General features: G+C 53.2%; 5 protein-coding genes across 5 annotated transcripts; 2 read left to right on the top strand and 3 right to left on the bottom strand.

The window, feature by feature from the left end:
• Window positions 1–738: 738 nt before the first annotated feature.
• CGCS363_v012464 (uncharacterized protein) lies at window positions 739–1990 on the bottom strand (the record flags this gene model as incomplete). The annotated part of the gene is made up of 4 exons (XM_036644313.1): window positions 739–950; window positions 1005–1544; window positions 1608–1689; window positions 1748–1990. The coding sequence occupies 4 exons, from the start codon at window positions 1988–1990 to the stop codon at window positions 739–741; spliced, it is 1077 nt and encodes a 358-aa protein (XP_036490401.1).
• A 2354-nt stretch (window positions 1991–4344) lies between these two features.
• On the top strand, window positions 4345–5777 carry CGCS363_v012463 (uncharacterized protein; the record flags this gene model as incomplete). The annotated part of the gene is made up of 7 exons (XM_036644312.1): window positions 4345–4445; window positions 4489–4513; window positions 4598–4656; window positions 4716–4824; window positions 4904–4978; window positions 5554–5648; window positions 5729–5777. 7 exons carry the CDS (start codon window positions 4345–4347, stop codon window positions 5775–5777), a joined length of 513 nt encoding a protein of 170 aa, XP_036490402.1.
• A 241-nt stretch (window positions 5778–6018) lies between these two features.
• eso1-0 (N-acetyltransferase eso1) lies at window positions 6019–8038 on the bottom strand (the record flags this gene model as incomplete). Its single annotated transcript, XM_036644311.1, has 2 exons — window positions 6019–7771; window positions 7821–8038. The coding sequence occupies 2 exons, from the start codon at window positions 8036–8038 to the stop codon at window positions 6019–6021; spliced, it is 1971 nt and encodes a 656-aa protein (XP_036490403.1).
• Window positions 8039–12184: 4146 nt separating this feature from the next.
• On the bottom strand, window positions 12185–13495 carry PFA5 (Palmitoyltransferase PFA5; the record flags this gene model as incomplete). The annotated part of the gene is made up of 3 exons (XM_036644310.1): window positions 12185–12840; window positions 12890–13324; window positions 13381–13495. 3 exons carry the CDS (start codon window positions 13493–13495, stop codon window positions 12185–12187), a joined length of 1206 nt encoding a protein of 401 aa, XP_036490404.1.
• A 2828-nt stretch (window positions 13496–16323) lies between these two features.
• Window positions 16324–16575, top strand: CGCS363_v012460 (uncharacterized protein; the record flags this gene model as incomplete). The annotated part of the gene is made up of 2 exons (XM_036644309.1): window positions 16324–16420; window positions 16478–16575. The coding sequence occupies 2 exons, from the start codon at window positions 16324–16326 to the stop codon at window positions 16573–16575; spliced, it is 195 nt and encodes a 64-aa protein (XP_036490405.1).
• Between the last annotated feature and the right edge of the window lie 4428 nt (window positions 16576–21003).

Raw genomic sequence — 21003 nt, 5'->3', positions numbered from 1 at the left:
CAGAAGGGTTCAATAGTTTATACAGTCCGGGGACTCACCTTGCTGTCCAGATGTCGACCTCAACGTTCTATTAGAAAAGCCTTGTTCACCCAGAACTCCGGAAGTCCAAGTAGTAGAAAAAACAAAACCCAGACCAGGAGAAGAGAGCAAGCGACATCACATCCCACCTTCAGAACGGATCCAGACAGCAAGGTGGTCCTTGATGATAAGCAAATTGCCGACATAATTCATCTGAAAAGCGCGTCTTTTTTTTCCGATCCAGGTCCAGAGCCTTAAAAAATGTGCAAGCAAGGCGCAGTCTTGCTTGCCAACGGGGCATTCAAATCGAATAGCAAAAATCGTTGGGCCCATCCATATATGCAGTCGTGAAACGTCCAGGAGTAGAATGCGGTAAGAATCCATTCTTGGGGCGATATCCGGGAAAGATGGTAAAGAAGTCCGGGAACGGTCCAAGTGGAAATAGAGCTAAGGAGCTCCGAGCCAGGGCGCGAAGCCAAAACGCCAGCAAAGCCAGACAACGGAGTACAAGAGATGCAGACTTGCAACTCGAGATGGTTTCCACAACCTCCTCCGGGCCTGGGAGGTTCTATCCGGGAGAAACAAATGATGAAAGAAGCCGACGCCGGAAATGGGTCCAAATCCCAGGGTCATTAGGAAGAAATTTCATAACAGATAACTCACGAGATAGGTATCTCATGCAGTCGGGATGGCTAGAGCAAACTCCGGGTAGAGAACGTATTAGCGGCGCGGAGGGCGGTGGCGGTCGGATGTGTGATGCCTGTCGGAGTCCCTCTCACTGCGGCGGGAGTGCGACGAGGATGATCCACTGTTTCCCATCTGAGCATTGGAATTCGAAGGGGTAGCCGAAGCGCGGGGGGTTGGGGTTGTATCATACTGTGATCCTTGGCCTGAGCTGTACGACGAAGGGTGAGCGGCACCTGCTGGGGACGCTACATAATTAGACGATGTCGGCGAGGACAGGGAATGTGAGACTTTATACGCACCGCGTCCATACAACGGATCTTGGGATACTGGCGCAGCTCCGTAGGGCGCCTGCGATGACGGCGGGTAGTAGCCGGAGGGGTAACCTGCCTGAGCTTGAGATCCGGATGGAATGTAAGTCTGTCCCGACTGAGGAGCCATAGTGGTGGGAATCCTTGCGGGCTGTCCAGAGGAACCATAGGAGTCAAAGTTGCGCGAAGCGGCCATGTTCGCGTTGACGGCAGTGTACGGCTCTCCTCCGTACTGGGGAGTTCCAGAGTATCTGGGATCTCTCGGGTCCGGCTGGGAAGAGAAAGCAGAACCTCCCGATGGGTAGGAGTACCCAGCACTTGAAGAATAAGGAGACGGGGCCTGTTGGGAGTAACCAGCAGCAGATGATCCAGAGTAGCTCTGCGCGGCATTTCCCGAGTATCCTGGGGCTTGAGAACCTGGGTATCTGGGGGTGTTTTCATAGGAGTCACGTCCTACGTCCGGGTAGCCAGCGGGATCCGTGGGGCCATAGTGTTGGCGCGCGGAATGAGTCTCCGACTGGCGGTACCCTGCTGTAGGGGAGTTAGATCGTCTCGACAAAGAGGGAGCCGCCGCATCTCTCGAGGCAAATGTACCTCCTTGGGTGTTCCGGGCGGCCTGCTGCCGCCTCTCTGCCTCCCAACGCGCAGAGTCGGCCTTGAGATCATCAATCATAGCCTGCGGGGCTTCGTATTAGCATGCGTATTGTGGTGGCATGACGAGTCGGAAGTCTCACTGTTGTTAGGTTCCGGTACGCGGTGATGTAGTAGCCTTGAACCACTTGGCCCGTTTGAGGGTTCTCGTAGTGACCGGGTCGCACCAAAGCATCGTTTCCGAGGTAGCGGCAGATGTCTGCCGTGATGACCTCGCGATCAATACCATCTCGTGGGACGAAGTACTCGTTGGAACGACCGCTGGAGGGGGGTGCCGCAGAGGAGCTGCCCGAAGGAGGGGCACCGCGCGATGTTCTGGACGACATGATCGAAGGGTTTCGTGAGGGTCGAACGGAGACGAGGACACGGACGGAATGTGAAGAGAGGATGGTATAGAGGAAACGAGAGAGGAGAGAGGGGAGGGACGGCAGGATGGAAATGTCGGCGAGATGGCGGAAAGAAAAAGAGAACGGAAGCGCAAAGGCGGGCAGGGAGTGGGTGGTGGGAGAAGAAAAGGAACAGGCCAGAGTCTGGCTCTTCTCTTGGGGGTGGGGATTGTTCGAAAAACCGGGACCCCCAGCGGTAAGTCACCGACGTGGGCCAGTGGCCAGTGATCAAGTCAGTGCTAAGTGGTGAGTGGTGAGTGGTCACCAGCACACCCTCGTCCTCGTTCTGACTGGACAGGACAAGACGCAAGACTGGAGGCGGGAGGCGGGAGAGAGCGAGCGAACGGTCGGGTTGGATGTACCGTAAATGTACACTCGCTGGATGGGAGGCCCTCTTCGTCCTCACACTCTGGATATGTGTGCGTCGTGTATGAGTGTGCGTGTGTGTGTCTCTGGCTGACTGGCTGTCTATCTGTCTTGTGCGTGGCCCAGCGCAGAGGTACAGCAGGTACACAGGAAACGGTAACCGCAGGCCTCGGGACTGATCAGAGAAACAGGGCTTGTTGGCACCACGTTGTTGGCTGACAGTCCCGTGCGGATTTTCCCAGGCGCTCCAGCAAAACCCCAGCAACCTGGCAAATCTGCCACTCTGTGACTCCCTAGACCTTGCCTGTGAGGGGCTAGGGGCTGGGAGGGGTGGGTGGTGGTGCGTCTTTTGGTGCGGCCAAGTCTGGCCTGGCTGGCCGATGAGAGCCTGCCCGTGCCTAGCCTGCGTCTTGGTTTGGTGGGAAAAAAAGGACCAGCAGAGAGCCAGTGAGAGATGACGAGCCAGACAAAAGTTGGGAAGCAGCAGGAAGACAAGAGGCGGACAGCGGTTGGGCGGCAGCAAGGATGCTGGGTGGCGGCCGCTCTGAGTGGATGGAGACGGGATGAGGTGCAGCTGCTGGAGGTTGGGCAGCCCCAAAAAGGATACCGAGGAGACTGTACTTCGTCTAGAACGAGTATCTGGCGTGTACTTCCCGCTTCCCTGCCCGGTGCGCGCACTAGCAGAATTCGAAGCGACTTTGGCTGCCGGCTTCTAGCACCGTAGCACGCGCCAATCCCAACGTCGTCGCCGCCTTGGTTAATTGGTTGCGTGGGTTCGCAAGGCAGTATTTGACGTCGGGAGAAGAAGAAGCAAATCCAATGAGCGTTTTCCACGGTGGAGATGAGCCACCCGAGAAGCAAACTGACGTTGGCTCGTCAATGCCCGCCTTGGCCTTGCACAGTTTACTGCCTGCTAAGTGAGAGCGTCAGATGAGGTAATCCTCTCCTCTAGGTTTTCCAGGTTTCTAGCCCCCAAACGTCGTGAGCAAGCGACCGGATGCTACCTGCGGCTGGTGATCCCGTAGCCGTTGTGGGCGCAATACGTAAAGAGTAAGGCGAGTCAGAGACGCAGCACAACCGAGGTGAGGGCGGTCTGGTAGGGCTCGGCACTCAGCACTGCCAGTGGCTTCCCCATCAACTGCGGTCACAGCCCAGGAATCGGTATTTCCAGCGTGTCCGTCTGTCCCTGAACCCCAGGGCCAGCGGGAAGGCGACGAGCTGCGGTGAGATCCAATGCAAGGTTTATCGGCTGTTCACGAGGGTCGCAACAGGGCTCTCAGTGTCGTTGTACGGGCTCAGTCTGGCGACGGCATGGTTTGTTTGTCACTGCCACCGCCTTTCTGGTCTAATGCGACAAGGCTATTTGGTGCCCAATAGAGGATGTTGCGGATCAGTGGAACACGCGGGAGAGCCGAGGGAGCGAGTGCCTAAGGGACCGGCGAATAACACAAAGTCGACAAACTCTCGCGTTCCAGCACGGATATTGGGGCCTTGATGGGAGACTTGGCTCAGATGAATGTGATTCAGGCGTTGTTACTTGTGTCTCTCTATCGTGCAAATCGCCATCGCTCCTGTCTGCAGGAGGGCTCGACAGAGATCTAGACCGTTAGTGCCGAAAACTCTCGTTTGAGGAATCCCATGCAGCTGAGGCTGAGATGCCGTCCGTCGGCTTGGGATGATGAGGTTTGGGGGAGATGTGGCTCGTGAGTAGTCCCTTCTAGACCATCAAGCGATTGGTCGTCTCCAGGATGTGTCGAGAATGACGGCTTGCTAGCGCACAGTGGCGTTGGGCAACCGCGCCAAAGGGTGTTGTCGGTTGTCTCCCCGGTGCTTTTTGGCCGGGGCCCATGAGAATTCTAATTCTTGAACTTCGGACCACAATGCCACACGAAATATGCCATGAGTATGGGATTCCACTTGAAAGCAGGATGCGAATCCGGCTCTTTCGAAACATCAGGCTTTCTCGCCAACCCCTTGCGCACTCCTTGTTCAAAAGCACGGAGACAAACATCCAAAGTTTTGTCGCGCCGTAGGCTTCATTTGCCAGACCCTGATGATCATTGTTTCGTCAGGTTGCCCAAGGTGAGACGAGTTAAAGTGAGGTGATGCCTGTCATTTTCTCTTCCGTTTTTCTTCCATTTTTTTATCAACTTGGCCGTCACAGTTGCTGATACCCTACAGAGCCGGGTCATCCCAGCTGCTCAAACGGCGACAAGTCGGTGGCAGCGGCGTAACGTGAGGTAGGCAGATCCTGACTTCACTTTCCAGCTGATTGAACCAAGGCCCTGTGCGTGCGAAGTACCGTGGTCGTACTCAGTATGGTCGGCACTTCCTTGCGTCGGGTTCGTCTGCCGTTCGACGCCCACGTATCCCAGCGGCTTGGTGTGGTTGACGCTTGTCGGACAACGGTCACTTTCTAGACACCAGTGAGCAATACTCGTTCGACCAGGCGCTTTTCCGCGCGGGCGGCCTTAACAACGATATAAGAGTATTTTCCATCGAAAGAGTCCCTCGCCAATTGGTCTCCCCCTTCATCCTCGATGTTCCGTTATTGTCGAGAAGGTATGTGCGGATGGTCACGCGTGGTCTGCGTCCCTCATCCGCCTGAGAAGCACAATCCGTGCTGAGGTAACTCGATCGCAACCTGGTAGCGGGCGGTGGTTGGTATCGTTGGGTATCAATGCTTCGCGCCAAAATAATTGTGGCCCAACCCACATTAGCCCAAAAGATGCCTAACTCATGGCCAATCATCGACAGACGCCATCTGGATTCTGACAAGACAACCCGACACATCCAAAACCATACGCGACGAGCAGACCTGGCATTCTCGCGGCAACGACCTCAATCAGAGACACGATGTGCCCCGGCCCTGGCATTCCGAAAAAAGCGCGGCTGTAATGTTTCTTCTGTGACTTTTAGCATCGATCCTTGGGCCATCTGGAATTATCATGACTGAGGCCTTGTTCCTCAGTAGACATCGCCCCTGACGCTCCCAATATCCAACACGCGGGGACCCGACCATGTCGCGGATAGCTGCAGGCGGAAGATGGGATGACGACACTGGCGGGTATCGTATATCCACATTAAGCCATCAATAGCGTCGCTCCCCTACAATACGGGAAGCATGTTTCTCCTTGTCTTGTCAGGCTGTCACGGCCAAGTTCTCCGACCTCATTGTCTCGGAACCGCTTACTTCGCTGAAATATGACCCAGCATACGCCTGTACTATGCAGTGAGTAACTCCATACTAGATGAGGGCGTCAGGTGGGCATCGAACCAGCATTTCAGTTGACAATACTTGTTGCATCGCAGCCAAAAGTGGCCATTGCAGAGCATCCGAACCAACAACGTCCTTGCTTAATGGATCCCTTAATCCAAGGTTTGTTGCGCCCTTCTTGTGGTGGACAGATATGAGCTCGGAATCCTCAGGAACCGGTCTTTGAGGTTCGCCGGGGACAACATCATTAATTTGCTCTGCCGCGATGACCCTGGAACCGAGTCTCAGGGCGCGAGGTCCTCAATTTGGTCAGATCAGGTATCAAGCGGCAGGACCCGCTCGACAAACTTTTGACGTAGTGATACCCTTGGTGTGTGATCAGGACTCATCCAAACCTCAACTTGCTCTGGCCTTGCTCGAGTTTGCCTCCGCGGCCGCCTCGCTTGGCCGATGCACCCGATGCTTTTGTGCCAGAGCTGCGTACAGCAGTGGATCGATTGGCAAATGTGGCACTGCCACGTTCTTCTTCCTGTAGATCCTTGGCGAAGTGCCAATCTGCGTGGCTTTGGTGTTCTTCTGGCGTTTCGAAGCCTGTGTTGCAGCGCGTACATAAGAAGGGCGTGATTGGTGGCTGGCCATGGCTATCGTTGACTGCTTCCTGCCGTCGATCCGCCGTAAGTGTAGCCGCTGGCGAGTCTGCCGTGGTGGCCCTTTTTCGGGATTTGATATCCTCGTTGATGGTTGCATCGTCGGGCAGCAGTTCGTCGTCGGTGGAAACGCCCCGTGTAAAGAAGCGATGGATGGCCCCTTCCTCAGTCCGCCGTCGTTTTGATGGATTTTCTTCCGGTATCGAGTTGCAGCTTGCTTCACGGGCGCCCTGCCTTAGGGCTTGGGCTTCCTCTCCTTTGAGCAGAAAGGCTCCGATGCCCATGTTACCTGTGATACCATCCTCAAATCCCCCGACGCTCAAGCTTAAATTCGCGCAAGGCCAGACATTTCCTTCTGCTATGATCTGGTTGAGTAGGCTTTTTGCTAATTCGAGGAGAGTCTGCTCATCCAGAGGCCTGCCTTGAGGGATCGGGCCTTGCCGTGATTTCATCTGACCGGCATGACGGTGGTGTAAGTTTATTGTTCTTGGCCGGCGTTTGTTTTCCAAAACGCCCTCCTCCACCAGTCGGGCAAAAATGTCGGCCACAAAGATTCTAAGCCACCTCACAGCTTGCTCGGGCGTGTTGATGTAAGGTCGAAAGGATTTGGCTGACAACATGGACTTGATTTGTGTACGAGAGTTGACTTCGCTGTTGTCGATACCTCGAATGGTGTTGTATACCCATGTTCCCGTTTCATGCCCCAGCTTTGCCTTCATCTGATCCAAAGGAATGGGCAGCAGTTCACTGACGGCATCAGTGTTGAAGGTCGTAACAACGTTTTCGCCGAGCTTTCCCCCGAGATTGCGCATCTTTGTGAACTTGAAACCAGACAGGAATTGATCCACGGCTCGGTTCCGGATCACAGTCTGCTGGTTGGGCTTTTTGTGACCGGAGCCTAACTTGCTTAACAGCTTGTTCTTGGCAACGCCGGCCGAACATGTGTAAAAGAGCTTTTCCAGGACCTGACGTCGAACGTCTCGTACAATTTCGGACCCAATGAGGATCGCCACGTCGTCCCAGTCCGGGTCCACAGACTCCTCCTCCTCGTTCAGATCGATGAGAGCATCTGCTTGCCAATCTAATGCTGAGACAGGCGGGCTGGGCAGATTCTCAGTAGGGTCGTCGTATGGAGGTGGGTTCCCGAGTTCCGGAAACCGCTCCAGCAGAAAGGAATGCACTTGCGCAGACAGGTCCAAAAAAACCTCGTCTATGCTGGCTTTTTCAACCTTTTGGAGGTCTTGGGGCAAGGATTCCTTGATGACTGCCAAGATCTTCCTGGACTGCAGGCGGTAAGGGTCAAGAGAGACCTTGTCACTCTGAATGTTGGCGGCTGCATCATCGCGGTAGGCCCATTTGTCGTCGCCTTCTCGCCATGTGGCTACATGCTGAGAAATTAGATTCGGGCACATCTTCTTAGCTTCGGTCAAGGTGCAATGGCGGCCGATACCATGCTCCCGTGCTGGGTAATTGACAGCAATCAGACCCTGCCTATGCCATGTTAGTTGAGGCAAGCAGATGGTGTAGGCGCCATACTCACCATTGCTGGACAGCCAGAGGCTGATCTTTGGGCACGCCCAAACGTACCATCTCACATTGAGCGTAGAAGGCATCTAGATCGATGTGCGCAACGACTCGCAAAGGACAAGACGTATTGTATGAGGCAAGCTGAGACAGATGTCGATAGGTGAAGTGTGATTTGCGTCTGCCAGTGCCTGCGATGGGGGATGAATCCCGAAAGGGCTGGGAGGACGACATGTTTTCGAGAGTAGCAACAGTAGCAACAAGTGCCGGCGTCGTCGGCGTAGTTGCCCCAGTTCAGTAGTGGCCGGGTGAGATAGACATCGGCATAAAGACAAGCCCGGGGTTTTGGGTTTTTGATGGTCGCAGCACGCTGGAAGTGTGCGATATGAGTGGGCCTCAACGACGATACAAAGGGAAAGCAGGTAAGTTGAGGTTTGGAGGTCGTTGCACAGATATTGGATTGCGCTTGCTAGGTGAGTAGGTAGGTAGTCGAAGCAAACGCAGACGCGATCCTTGACGCGCCTGTCTTTTCCACACTACCACAGTGCACTAAGAACAGACGTGAAAGTGCTGGTCGCAGCGGCGCGCAACGTCCTCAACACCGAGACGAGCTTGCCGTAAGGCGCTTAGTGGCTGTCTGGGCCCACTCTTTCTCCAACGATGATCCGCAGATTTGACGTGGGTCACTTTCCGATCCATCACCTCCCCTGCTACCTTCCCACTTCGAACTAGCTGTGAGGATTCCAACAATACCGACCAACACCGCGGGACTCGTTAATACAAGACCGTCGCAATCATTGACCTTCTCACATACTTCTTTGGCTGGCAACGCCCAGTTGGTACCTGTTTCAAAGTTCCATATCGTTCAGAAAGTCAACGTTGTTTCTGTCTAGGCTTGAGTACCAACCTCAACCTGCCTTGCTACACTACTATCATCCAGCAACACGTCACTGAGTTATGGCGCACACGGCGTGCAAGCCCAGCCTGATTCCAACCGAACGCTTTGAAAAGACAGACCTGCAGCTCTTCGGAGTTGGAGCCTGCGCAACGATAGTTGCTGCCTCCCCCACGGCATTTCGTTCAGCTTCGTTACCCGATGTCTCGCGAGGCGGTGGACGACGAATGGATCCTCACGCGAACGATATCAGTTGAGTCTTCTTGATTGGTCGATTTACTGACAGCAACACTCTTTCCCAGAGACTGGGGCTCTTATCGACGAAAGACACAGTATTTCCTACATCGGGATGGTGGTGTTACTCGGCCCCTCATGCCACGAGAGACCTGACACGGCCTTCTCTACTCTAGGCATTCGAGACACAGATGGATGTGCCATTGGATGGTCCTGCCTTTCTAGCATCACGTACCTGCAAATCTTTCCTTGATGGGCCTGCTTCTTCAGTTCAGGAAACCGTTGTTCCCAATCGGGCAGTGACGACGACTCCTCTTCTCCACTCCCATGCTGCTCAAATTTGACATCTATCCGCTGGAACCGACAGCTCAACATCGAGCAGGCTGATGCAATCAGGCGTCATCAGCGGCCTGCGTCGAGAGCGAGGCAGCCATCCTCAATCAAGCCTACCTTGCGAAGACGCAGCCCCCGAACACGTTCAGCATCTTCTTGGGACTGCTCGTAAGGCTGCAGCTTCTATTCCGGATGCCCACCTCTCCGAAGGAAAAGGTGGCACAAACTGCCATCATAGTCAGACTGGCTGCCCGCTCCGGTTCCCCCGCTTCACACCTCCGTTTTTCGTCGCTTCAAGCAAGACATCCTCATCTGCTGTGGGAAATCCTACAGCCTTATGCGCTGAGATTTGTCCAATGCTACCATTACCACATGGCGTATATGCTGCCCTAGCGTTTATTCGGCCAATCCGACGCCGCCGATGCTTGGAGCCTCTGGTTCTCCTGCATCCGCTCGCTGACGGAAGGCTCCCAGGTCCAACCATCACCATGTGCAGAATCTTAGGCCCCGAGGTTACACCCCTTGGAGATTAGTACTCCAAGATGACAGAGGGGAATGAGACATGGGCTTTCACATGGCCAACGAGCGTCAGTTTCCATACTCCCGACCCCACGCTTCACGTAACGCCGTGACCATCGCCCTCACCTATTCGACAAATTCGATATCAATTCCATCGCGTGAATCTTCGAGGCCCGTGATCCTACGGGCAGAGGGGGGCCGTAGAAGTGCAAAAAGTGTCTGGGTTATGATGTAAGAACTCAAAGTCATAGGCGAGGCTCGCCAACAGCACCAGGCAACTGGCCCTACCTGAAACCTCTAATTTGCGGCCCGCCAGCCACTTGGAATGTCGAAGCAATATTGTGATGCTAAAGCCAGATTGGACGACTACGGTCATCCAACGGAGTTGTACTCCGATTTGGTTTGATGGTATCCTATTTGTAGGTATCTTGTGCTTGGGACGGATTGCTATCATACGGTCGACAACTTCAAGCTGTAGACCCTTCCAATTGAGTCCATTGTGGGCTTGGCTATTTCAGCATGCACTGAGAGAAGGAAGGCTGGAGGTGGTATCTGTGGTAGAAAGGGGGAAGTCTAGTAACGAGTTACCTGACGCAACCTTATTCTATGCTGTCCTGTAACGCCGTATAGGGTGGGTCTTCTGGCTGCCTTCTGATGTCGCCTTGTCCGAGCAAGAGAGCAAAGAATCGGCACTTTTGTCTCTGTCTCTCGGCCCCATGGACCCCAAGCGATCCATCGTCCGGGAGGGTGAAGGCTCGGTAAAGTCAAGAAGCACGGCGGTCGAGCTTTCTCATCTCATTAGCCCCTTTCTCGGACTAGAGTTCGGGCATCCCGCGGTGGCTGTCGGTCTGCGTAGGTGGACGATGTACCCGGTCATCGGTATCAGGTCATCTCCCAGAGTTGATCTCGCAGCTAGACCAGTCAGAAGTCGTCCTCCATGGGTTGTTTACCAGGAATATCGAGGCCAAGGTATCACTGAACCAGCCTAGAGGGGGCCATCATCCCATAACTTCTGCCTGCTGCGTCTGAGACAGCTGCAAGATCCAACCCACCCACCGGATCTTGGAGAATGGATGCACCCCTGAACTAGGTATACTCTTCCAGAAGGAGTCGTCAGACACAGATACTCCTATCCACGACGGGTGCTCATCGATGTTGATGACTGGGGGTAGACCTCCTGGAATCGAGTGCCTTCCGTAGTTCTCACCGCAGGCCAAGAATTGTGGCTACTAGGTAGGTGAGAAACATCAGGGGCGGCTCTGTCGTGCCGTTACTCGTCGAAAGGCGGCGGTGGTATAAAGCCGAGCATACTCAAGACAAGAGTTCGAACAGTCGAATTCGCGACAGTGCTAGACAAACACCTTCAGGAGAATTATATAAGAACATATGAATCCTTTCAAGAATAACCCATTTCAATATCTCAACTCACATCGGCTTTTGGTCTGAGAAAACAAACAACTTCGATCGTTAATATCACTCTCCGATCTGTCGTCAAACTGGAAGGCAACTGCACAAGATGTGAGAATTAATCAATGCCTGCTATGTAGACTTGCTAACCTAATCGTGGGGCAGGTCTGATTCTGATTCTGACGCCGAATCCCTTCCTCCCAACAACAGCCGGCAACGGATGCCTGAAGGGTCTTGGACATGCTGCAGTTGCGAACAGGATAACAATGCCGAAATGTGCGGGACAGATGACGAGGGCACCATGAAGTGCTCTAATGGCTGCGAGCACATGAAGTGCAGTTCCTGCACTGATATTACATGAAGCGATGCATGTCGAATCAGATGTGGCGGTTGACTTCCTTCCCTATTGGGACCTTCCCACCATGAGTAATTTCCAACTATTCTTGATCAAGATATTTAAACATAAGGCTTTGATAAGCAGGAATATAGAGATTGCATGTAGCTGAACCGACGTCTGCCTCATGAAATTGTTGCCTTACTCCACCCAGCTCACCTCACTATTCGCTTCTCTCACCTCGCACCTTCCCCAGAGGACCGACTGCCTGCTCACCTTATAGAATGATTCAGATTCAGATCTGATAACTGCGCTATCGGACTTGCCCTGGGTCCAACTAGTTCAACTGGTCAACTGACCAGAAGTGTGAGTGGCTGCCAGGGATTACAGGTTCGGAGCCCAGTTTAGATTTTTTTTCTTTTCTTTGTGAATAAGTCATCCTCCGAACCCCCTCGATTGACATTTCTTTCACTGGTATGTCTATGGGCGGCGGGGAAATAAAGCATGAGGTTTATTCTGTACTAGATTAAGTATTACACAAAACGGATCTGAGCATGGAGTGGCCGGTGCCGCGTATTCCAAAGCAGACGCTCGTCAAAGTATGTTCATCGAACAACCAACGCCAACTCATGTCTTACTGGGTATCTCGGATATGTGCTCAACGTGCGCTTGGCCTTATTTCTTGCATCTCAACCTGCGAGGCTGGTTGGTTCGGGTCCCGGAGTCCGTATCGTTCTCTCAGGACCTGCACCACAGGTCCCATCTCGTAATCGCTCTCCATGCTATCGTGTACAGCGCACGGTGAGCCGCGTATCGGAAGAAGCCAGTCGATCAGGCTGTAACCCATTACAGACGTCCAATTTCTCCTCCAGCCCAGGTCCCAGGGGTTTTCGTCGGGGTCGGTGCTGACAATGGCGAACACTCGGGTTGCCAGGCGATCTCTAGGCGATTCACTGTCAACAGTGGTATCTGATGATTCATGTGCTCCCTGAGGATACTTTGGCAGAGGATACGTGACGATACCATATCCATTGCCGGGGCCTGTGTCGTTGGGGACTCGGATTGCGAGTTGATGCACCCAGGACTTGCGGAGCGCGTCAATATTAGTAATGTTCAGCAGAATGAACCTCCACGACGTTGCGGTCATGAGGAATGTAAAGATGCCAAAGAATCCGGCAATTGCAACACCAGATATTGTCCGGCCGTCAGCTCCGCCCTCCCGCACTTGTCTCGACAAACAATAGGCCGCGGTCGCTAGTGAGATTGTACAGTAGAGTGTGCAGTAAAAGGTGAATTGAGCGAAGAACTTGAAGGCTGTGCATGGTCAGCATCACCGTCACCAACCAAGGAATTCATCACTGACAGGTTTCTGACACCATGCCACCAACCCAAGGGCAATAATGGTCCATTTTTCGAACGCATCGCTCGATTTCGCTGGAGTGATGGGCGCGATCGGGCTTCCAAGTGCGACATTCCGAGCACCATTTGGGACGCCCATCGTTCTCGCACACAAAGACATCTCTGCTGTAAAAGTCTTCCAAGCCGGGGCTATCCGGGTTTTGGTCGGGACCAGTGAAGTACGGTTGGCTCTCCAAGTCTCCGTCCTTCTTCCGCCTCCGTTTCGAGTTGGAATCGGGCAACTGCGCCTGAGGACCCAGCGGGACCAGGCCGGGGTCTTCTTTGATCTTGAGAAAGGTTCGAAGGTATGTTGCAATCGTTAAGAGGTAGAAGAAGAGGTATATCGTGATTGTCGCGATGGCGGTACCGTGTTCATGTCTAGTCCTGTACAAGTAGTCGACTAAGGAGCAGAGTGGTTAATGACTGGAAAATGAAGCAAGGGAGAGCTAGACCAACCTCCCAAGTACGCAATAATCACGTAGGTGGCATAGCCGCTGGTGCTGGTAATGATGATTGGGATGATTCGCGTCACCCATCGCGAAGCGCACTTTGTGCTTGTGGCGGCCGACATGGCGGTTGCACATTCATTGCCGGACCATTGAGGTTCTGTTTCCAAGTTGGTGACGAGTAAGGTGTACGAATGAGGGTTCGGTCGGCGCATCGACGGCGGACTTGCGGCCGCGTCAAGTTTGCGCGGGCAATCGGGTTTGTCGTCACCAGACGAGTTTGGCTGGGAGGCCGCAGTGCCATGCATCTGGCGGGACGACAGCCGAGCAAGCGTCTAGGCGAGCAGGGGTGTCCACAGGTAGACGCTGAAGCGGGTGCTGCTCCGCCGTCCGGTCCGCGCAAGACCCGTTGTAATTTCCACAGGGCTGGCGTACTGTTCAGATTCTTTTGCAACAGCGATCCATTTCCACAGGGTGGCATGCAACGGCAAGACGCGCTGCAGAAGAATGCCGCAACAACGCCTGCCAAAGTGGAACATACTCAGCCCTATCATCTCACCCATCCACCTACCTAATTAATTACAGTGTACTTTCCTTCTACGAATAGGGACATCGCGTGTTCTGTTCGCAACTTTATTATCTCGTTACTGCCTCTCGGGCGACACTTTTCCCGTACCAACCTCCGTCTCTGTCACGCCCGACCGGGACCTACTTGGGCAATTGAACCGGAAGCACTGCCTTTCCATCACTCATCGATCGTCGTCATCCACACCCACCTGTTCATGCGAATCATCTTGCTTTCGGTGTCTGTCTCGTCTACACACTTCGCCATTGGGAGCCCCCTGAAACTGCTACTTTTCTCTCTTCCTCTTCCCCTAGCTGCATCGAATGACAGGCCGCCCCTTTCCCCCGGACGGTCCAGGTATTGACATCCGGCAAACCCTCGTTTGCAGAGATTGATGGCCGGCAACGAATCACGATGATTATTTACAAACGCGCGTTAAACATTGCAACAGAGCGTGGCCTGAGGTCCGTCTTGCTGCCCAGCAAAGTTGGGCGTCAACTAAAGTAGCATTGCGAGTGTTTACGTTGCTGTAATCAGCGATGTCGCCAACTTGAATTGGGCATGGTAGTCACAGGACTTCCATTCGCGGCGCACTTCACAACCCGCTCTTATTACCGCATTCAGTTCAGATCTCATCTAGGCATCCACAGTGACCCCGACTGATATACGAGCCATCAACGCCTATTGCAGACCTCTCTCAGGACTGTTTCAGCAGCTACTGATTAAATAGAAGTGTACTGTCAATGTGCTGATTCTATGTCGAGATTTACTATCGGTCGAGATGCAGCACACCACCTTTCGGTGAACTTCCAGGCACACATTTCCTACATCAAGCTTCACAAACCCTGTGTATCACACCTATAATACGACTTTTTCGACTTTACACAGATGTGTGGGCTCACCAGCCCCGCAAACTTTCTCTCAAAGGCATCTTCTCTCCTTCCAGCCGTGATTCATCAACCATGCGCTCGGTCATTCGCTACTCAAGGCGCCTACGTGCCTCAGAAGCCGCACAGCTTGCTTCACATCCTGACTTAGCAACCTTGAACGATGACAGGAGGAGCCGCGGAGGTGCTGCGAATGTTTAGTGAGGTAACACCAAGACCATCTTGTCGTCTCTCAGTGGTTCTGACCTGCGGCTCTAAGGTCTGTACTGTAAGCCGGCGCCAGCCAGCCACTGCCAGAACGGCATGATCAGATGGATCCATTTGCAGCCGATATACGCTCTGCTTCAGCTGAGGCTCTCTCGACTGTGCACTTTCGTTAGTCTTGCAAATTCACAGCCTGTTAAGGCCTCCATTGCTAGTCAGTTGGTGGTCTTGCAGGGGCTCCAATGCGAGAGCCTTTTGATCGCGGCTGCGGCAGGGATGCCCTAAGTTGATGGCCTGAGGTGTAAGATGGTGCATTGTTGTTGAGCCTCACCAAGTATAGAACGGCACGTCCTCTCACGTTGTCTTCTCAACGGCCATCCGAATTCCAGTCACAAATCGCCTAAAGAAACCGACCGACCGATCCACCGATCCGCCGAATGAATGGACAAAATGTCTTATCGATGAGTTGACCAACAGTTTGCCTTTGTTTGACACTTATGATCGACTCACGATCAGACGGGGAGGAATCAAGATGAACAAGAATATGTCTGCCGAGTCTCAGTACGTCGAGACTGTCAACGACCACCAACGCATCAACAATCCAGATTCCACCGATGTTGTGCTCATTCCCAGAGATACCGGAACCCATCAAAGCCATATGTGCTCATTCAGCTTCCAACTTTGCATTCGACCCCCCTTACCCCTTTATCGATCTTCTCGAACGACAGTTCTGCTATACACACGGGCGGACACTTTTGGAGCAGGGAGTATTTTACCTCCCCTTTGTTCCCATCGTCGACATTATCCTTATGTTTTCTATCCTACTCATCATGTTGACTGCTCTTTCTTTCCTTATCCCCTTCTAACTTTATACTTTCGTATAGCAGTGTGATGTCGCTGCCGTCGTATGATCCTGAACGGCAAGGCCTCTACATTACGGCAAAACACCCCCGGCTTTCACATTCTTCGACAAGTTGGATCGTCAATGTACTGCATTGTCATCGGCCAGCCGGGACTCAACCACACCGAGATATCAACAACAATATCCCCAATGTCAATCAACTGTCGCCAAGAGCCGATCACCGGGATGTTCAGTGGTCACGTGATGGGATGTACGAAGAAGGCGGGGTTCAGCTGCATGCTTACACTGTCCCAAGACTTGGGACATGGGGTCCGACAGTGAGACCAGAGCCTGCTTCGTTATCCTTTCTGATGGGAAGGTACTGCTGCCTGCAAGCTGATGCGGGTCTAGCCAAAAGAGCGAGAAAGACCTTCAAGCTTTCGTCAATGTCAACACATGCAACTCACATCCCCGTTCTCGACCATGCACGCCTGCAGGGAGACAGAGACACAAGATCGGGCCCGGGTTGGTGGAATGTACGACCGCAACAGCCGTATGAGTCGACTTTGTCGCGGGTTGCAGTGTGCCACAGAGCCAAACTCAGCCGAAGAGATTCCTTTGCGGCTCTGCGCTGCCCAACACTCGAAGACAAGCCCGCCTTCCATGGTTACTAGTGGAGTCCGGTTGCCTAGTTGTCGGTGTACATGACTTTGGGAACCCTTGGGAACCAAGGCGGCTGCGCTTCGCCAAAGAGGACTCTCCCAATGCCAGCCTTCAAAGTACCAAACAGGCACAATCAATCCGCACCAACCCGAAATAAGCCGCAGAGCCTCCTTCTTGGTGTGTGGTAACCCCTGAGCCTCCTGGTTGCCAACTCCTCACCAAGAACTGGCAATACAGCCAGACAACAGACCTGCCCCCACCGCCAATTTGCGCGCAGAGCCGCAATCAAGGTCTTTCGCCTCGTCCCCTACTATTTTCCCGTCCTCGCTCTCTGGTCCTTTTTTTCTTCGCACCCTGCTGCTCGCCTCTCATTCGGCCATCCTTCTCCGTAGCTTCGGCAACCAGAGAGTCATCTGGCCCCATGCCCTGTGGATGAACTCGGCTAGTTTGTCTTGAGCTAACTGTTCCACAGGGACTGCGGTATGCCATATCTGCCTAGGCGGACCGTAGCATCGGCCTCGACGGCCCTGGCTCTCAAGGCGCAAAACGCGCAGGGCCATGACGAGCGAGGCTCCTTGCCAATGAATCGCGCAGAGACGTTCCAATCGAGAGGCGCAAACCTCAAGCCTGGGCACGACGCGGGGGTGGATGTCTTGCTCCATCCTGTCTTGAACTATGAATCCTTGATATTGGACGAGGATGCCTTTCCGCAGCAGCTACCGACACCGATTCACAAAAGACACCGATTCACAAAAGGGACCCCACCGAGCAAGGACTCATTCACATCTTCGGCGAGACCGCCTAAGGCATCGCGTGAAAAGGCGGCTAGTGGTCGCCGTACGTGGCTGAGAGCTTCGGTTGTCTGTAATTACATCTCGCTTTACTCAATGCTATTAACATATGGCCTCGAACTGTGGGAGCGTTCGAACATGGGCTGCGAGAAGTCTCGAAATCACCTCTGTGGGTGGTATATAAGATGAACTTGGTCGTTTCGGCCTGAAGTTTTCGGACCATCATCAGTCTTCAGTTTCCCATCTTCCCTCCTCACAGAGCTTTTCAGATATCAATCAGTTCTTCCTCATATTACTCTATCTGCACTACTATCTCGCTGTGTTTCTTGTCTCTTCTACTCCAAAATGCCTTCAGGATCTTCCCACAAGCACTCTTCAAAGTCTTCTTCCAAGAAGTACGAGTACCAATGGGTCTGGACATGCGTAAGTGGAAGCCTGATCCCGAATAATGTTTTATCAATGCTCATGATTCTTAGTGCCAATGTGGTGATTCGGGCATGAGTTGCAACTCGACTCCGGGTTGCCCCAATTGTAACATCTTCCGTTGCGCAAATTGTCCTTTGCAGCAGGTCAAGGTCAGGGTCGCCTAAGAGCTTCCTCGATCATGAACCATGTTACTACCTCGCCGCTTTGCGCTTGAGGAGTGGTCGACGAAGAGAATCGTCTGATGCAGCTCTGACAAGTCAAATGCCGCCCAATTGTCATGTGTCGAAGAGTGGGATTAGACGGAACTTGCGAAGACTCATTGGTCAATTGGACCAATCGAAGTGGCCTAGGTGGGCTTTTGCCACTCGGGGGTTTTGTGAGCATACACATGGGGGGTTTGATATTTTGGAGTTATGATCTGCATGTACCTACCTTTTTTTCTCACGGGGAACTGTCTCATTGGTGTATCTTTCATTTCTTTTGGCAACGTTTCTTAGCTGTCGGATGAGTCAAGATGGGGGGCATGCACGCGGTTTCCTATTGATGGACTGGATCACATCTAGACTTCTTGGCGCGGTTCTGGTATCACTTTTCTTTTTCCATCCATGTCTGTCTGGGTCTGGGGTCATGTCTACAGGTTAGATGTCTCACGACACACTCTCTACAATAGATCTCACTCCCTTCCTTGTTTCCAGCCACACTTCTATATTCCGAAGGCCCCCCTGAAGTTTGTGCGATGTGAGCGAACGTTGAGAACCTCGAGTCAGCCTTAAATGACGTCGACGTGCGATGCGAATGGGTTTGTCTGAGGGGCTTCTTCGTCCAAAGATGAAGATAAGCGCGCATCTTAATAGATCTCGTGCTACAGTAATCCTTGGCAAGAAGATACGCCTCTTTTCTGTCGCTGAGTTCAGCCTTAGGAAGAAGTCTCAGACAGTTTGCATCGCCTCTGGTGCCCCTGGTGCCTCGTTCGTGGAACCAACCTCATTCTCAAGCCACAGCCAGCGCCACCTCGAGCTGAAGAGCTATCGCGAGAAGTGAAGCCCACAGCTGAGGACAGCAGCAGCAGCAGCAGCATTCCGATTTCTCACGGCCATGGTGTTGTTGCACCGGTACTTTTACCGTGCAGTCACTTCAAGCTCTCGCGCATTGCATATTGAGTCATAGGCCCCACGTAACCGCATGAAGCCGAACGCAACCCACAGAAACCAAAAGGACCGCGCCTACCCGCAAAGAGACCAACATCTCTCTGATATTTTGAGACGTGCGATTGGGCGTCGCCGTTTTTAGAGCACGCATAGTCCTTTTAAGGGTGTGGTCAAGCGCCGCGGGGTCGGTAGTCTCACGCACAAGAAGTTTTCGAGGGTGCTTCGAAAAGACCCCCGCCAGGCACCAGAATCAGAAGTGCACACACTAGAAGGAGGTGTGAAAGGACCGGTCCAAGGTCTCGGTGCCGGAGACACACGAGGCGGGGCGGGGCGGGCTGGAAGATCGCGGAGCTGACACCGATACCTGAGGTACACACACCGGAGGCACTGCCTCTCGCCCTGTCACGAACTGCAAAATAAAAGCTCTCACACATATTCTTGTCGTAGAGTCTCAGACAGTTGCGGTAGTAGATAGGGCATTGTCAAGTCTAACTTGGGAATTGGTGCTGAAATTGCGTACAGCGCAGCTGCGCGATTCGATGTATACGTTATTGTAGGGAATTGTTACTTACCGAACCGGAATCGGCTCCGCCCTGTGCTGGGATTGTGCCTCAACGACATTGCCCAAGTGCGCAATGACAAAAAATACCATATCGCGGAAGGTTTTGTACGCCATTAGGCGTTCTCTGGGGATCCCACGGGAGTTATAAGAAAGCTGTGATATCCAGAGTTGTTGAAGTTTCCAAACAAGATCACATCATCCTCATCATCGACTTACTTCAGATACCACCAACTCCTCTCAGCTTCAAGCAGCAGTAACTCGAGCAAAGACCTTTCTCTCATTCGCAATTTACCTTCGACCTTTATCAAACACTCAAATCAGTCAAGATGCCCAGCCACAGCCACAAGCACTCCTCTTCCTCCAGCCGTGGAACCGGCGGCAGCAGCAAGCGATCCAGCAAGCCCGCGGTGACCTACACCTGGGTTTGGTACTGCAGCAACTGCAGCACTGGTCCCTTGAACGCTTCCACAGACTCGGCTTGCCCAAGCTGCCAGCACTGGCGCTGTGAATACTGCAGCATGCAGCAGGTTGCTCTGCCAGCCAACCGATAAATGCTGTCTCGACACATGGATAGCTGCTCGGCCGAGTCGATGGGACAGCCAACAGAGTGAGCTCAAGCTTGGCCGCCCATCACATCTGGCCCGCCAACTTCCGCAAACAACTCCGCCCATGCCACGGCGGACCGAGCATCATCATCTCAAGACAGCATCGCTCGGTGTAGAACCAGCACTGCCGCCACCACCCCAGTCGCCTTCACTCAAGCTCACGACTAGCGGTGAATGGCAGGCGGTTCGCATCCGGAGAGTAAACGCAAGGAAATCGTTGAGCAAGGGAAAAGAACGACTGCTCAGCCACCGATGAGATGATGTAACAATACGAAACAACCAGCAACAGTTCCCTAGGTAAACAGCACCGCCATCATCGACAGTTTCTTTTGTTTGTGGAGTTCGGTATAGAAGGATAGACAGGTTTTTTTTTTTGACTTGGATAGCAGATAGAATACAATGACATTTCCCTTACAATTTCAAAATATTCGGTATCTTGGTGACTCTCGTGACGCATCGCCGTCCGCAGCACGCGAATTGGACCTCAGTCCAAGGATGTGACGTCGATACACTGTACCTTTCGCCCACGACGTGGGTCTATTGCGGGAAGCCCACTTAGGCTATAACGCTAAATCTGAGAAACGCGCCACTGCGCAACGCTGAGATCCACTTGGAATTTCGCGTTCGAGGAATGAAAGATGCCTTTCTTACCCGTTTTCTGACTCTATCGTGGGCAGAATTGCACAGGGCGAGCGCGCGAAGCTTTCGGTTTGTTTTCTGTCGTCAGTCAGGAGTAGCAGAGGAAAAAGAAGGGTGAAAATGAAGATGGCGGGGTCTTTTGGGAAGTGGTGGGGTAAGCTTCTGATTGGACGGGCGTTGAATGAGGCTCATGTAGATAAGATAAAGCAAAGCACGTATCTGGGTACCTGAGTGCGCTTCACGCAGAGCCGCCCCAAGCCCACTTTACCTTCCGTACCTAATGGAGGGCCGGACACGCTACA

This window comes from Colletotrichum siamense (genome assembly GCF_013390195.1).
Source record: "Colletotrichum siamense strain Cg363 chromosome Unknown KSG_Cg363_contig08, whole genome shotgun sequence".
Taxonomy (NCBI): Eukaryota; Fungi; Ascomycota; class Sordariomycetes; order Glomerellales; family Glomerellaceae; genus Colletotrichum; species Colletotrichum siamense.
This window is presented reverse-complemented; position numbering and strand designations above follow the sequence as displayed.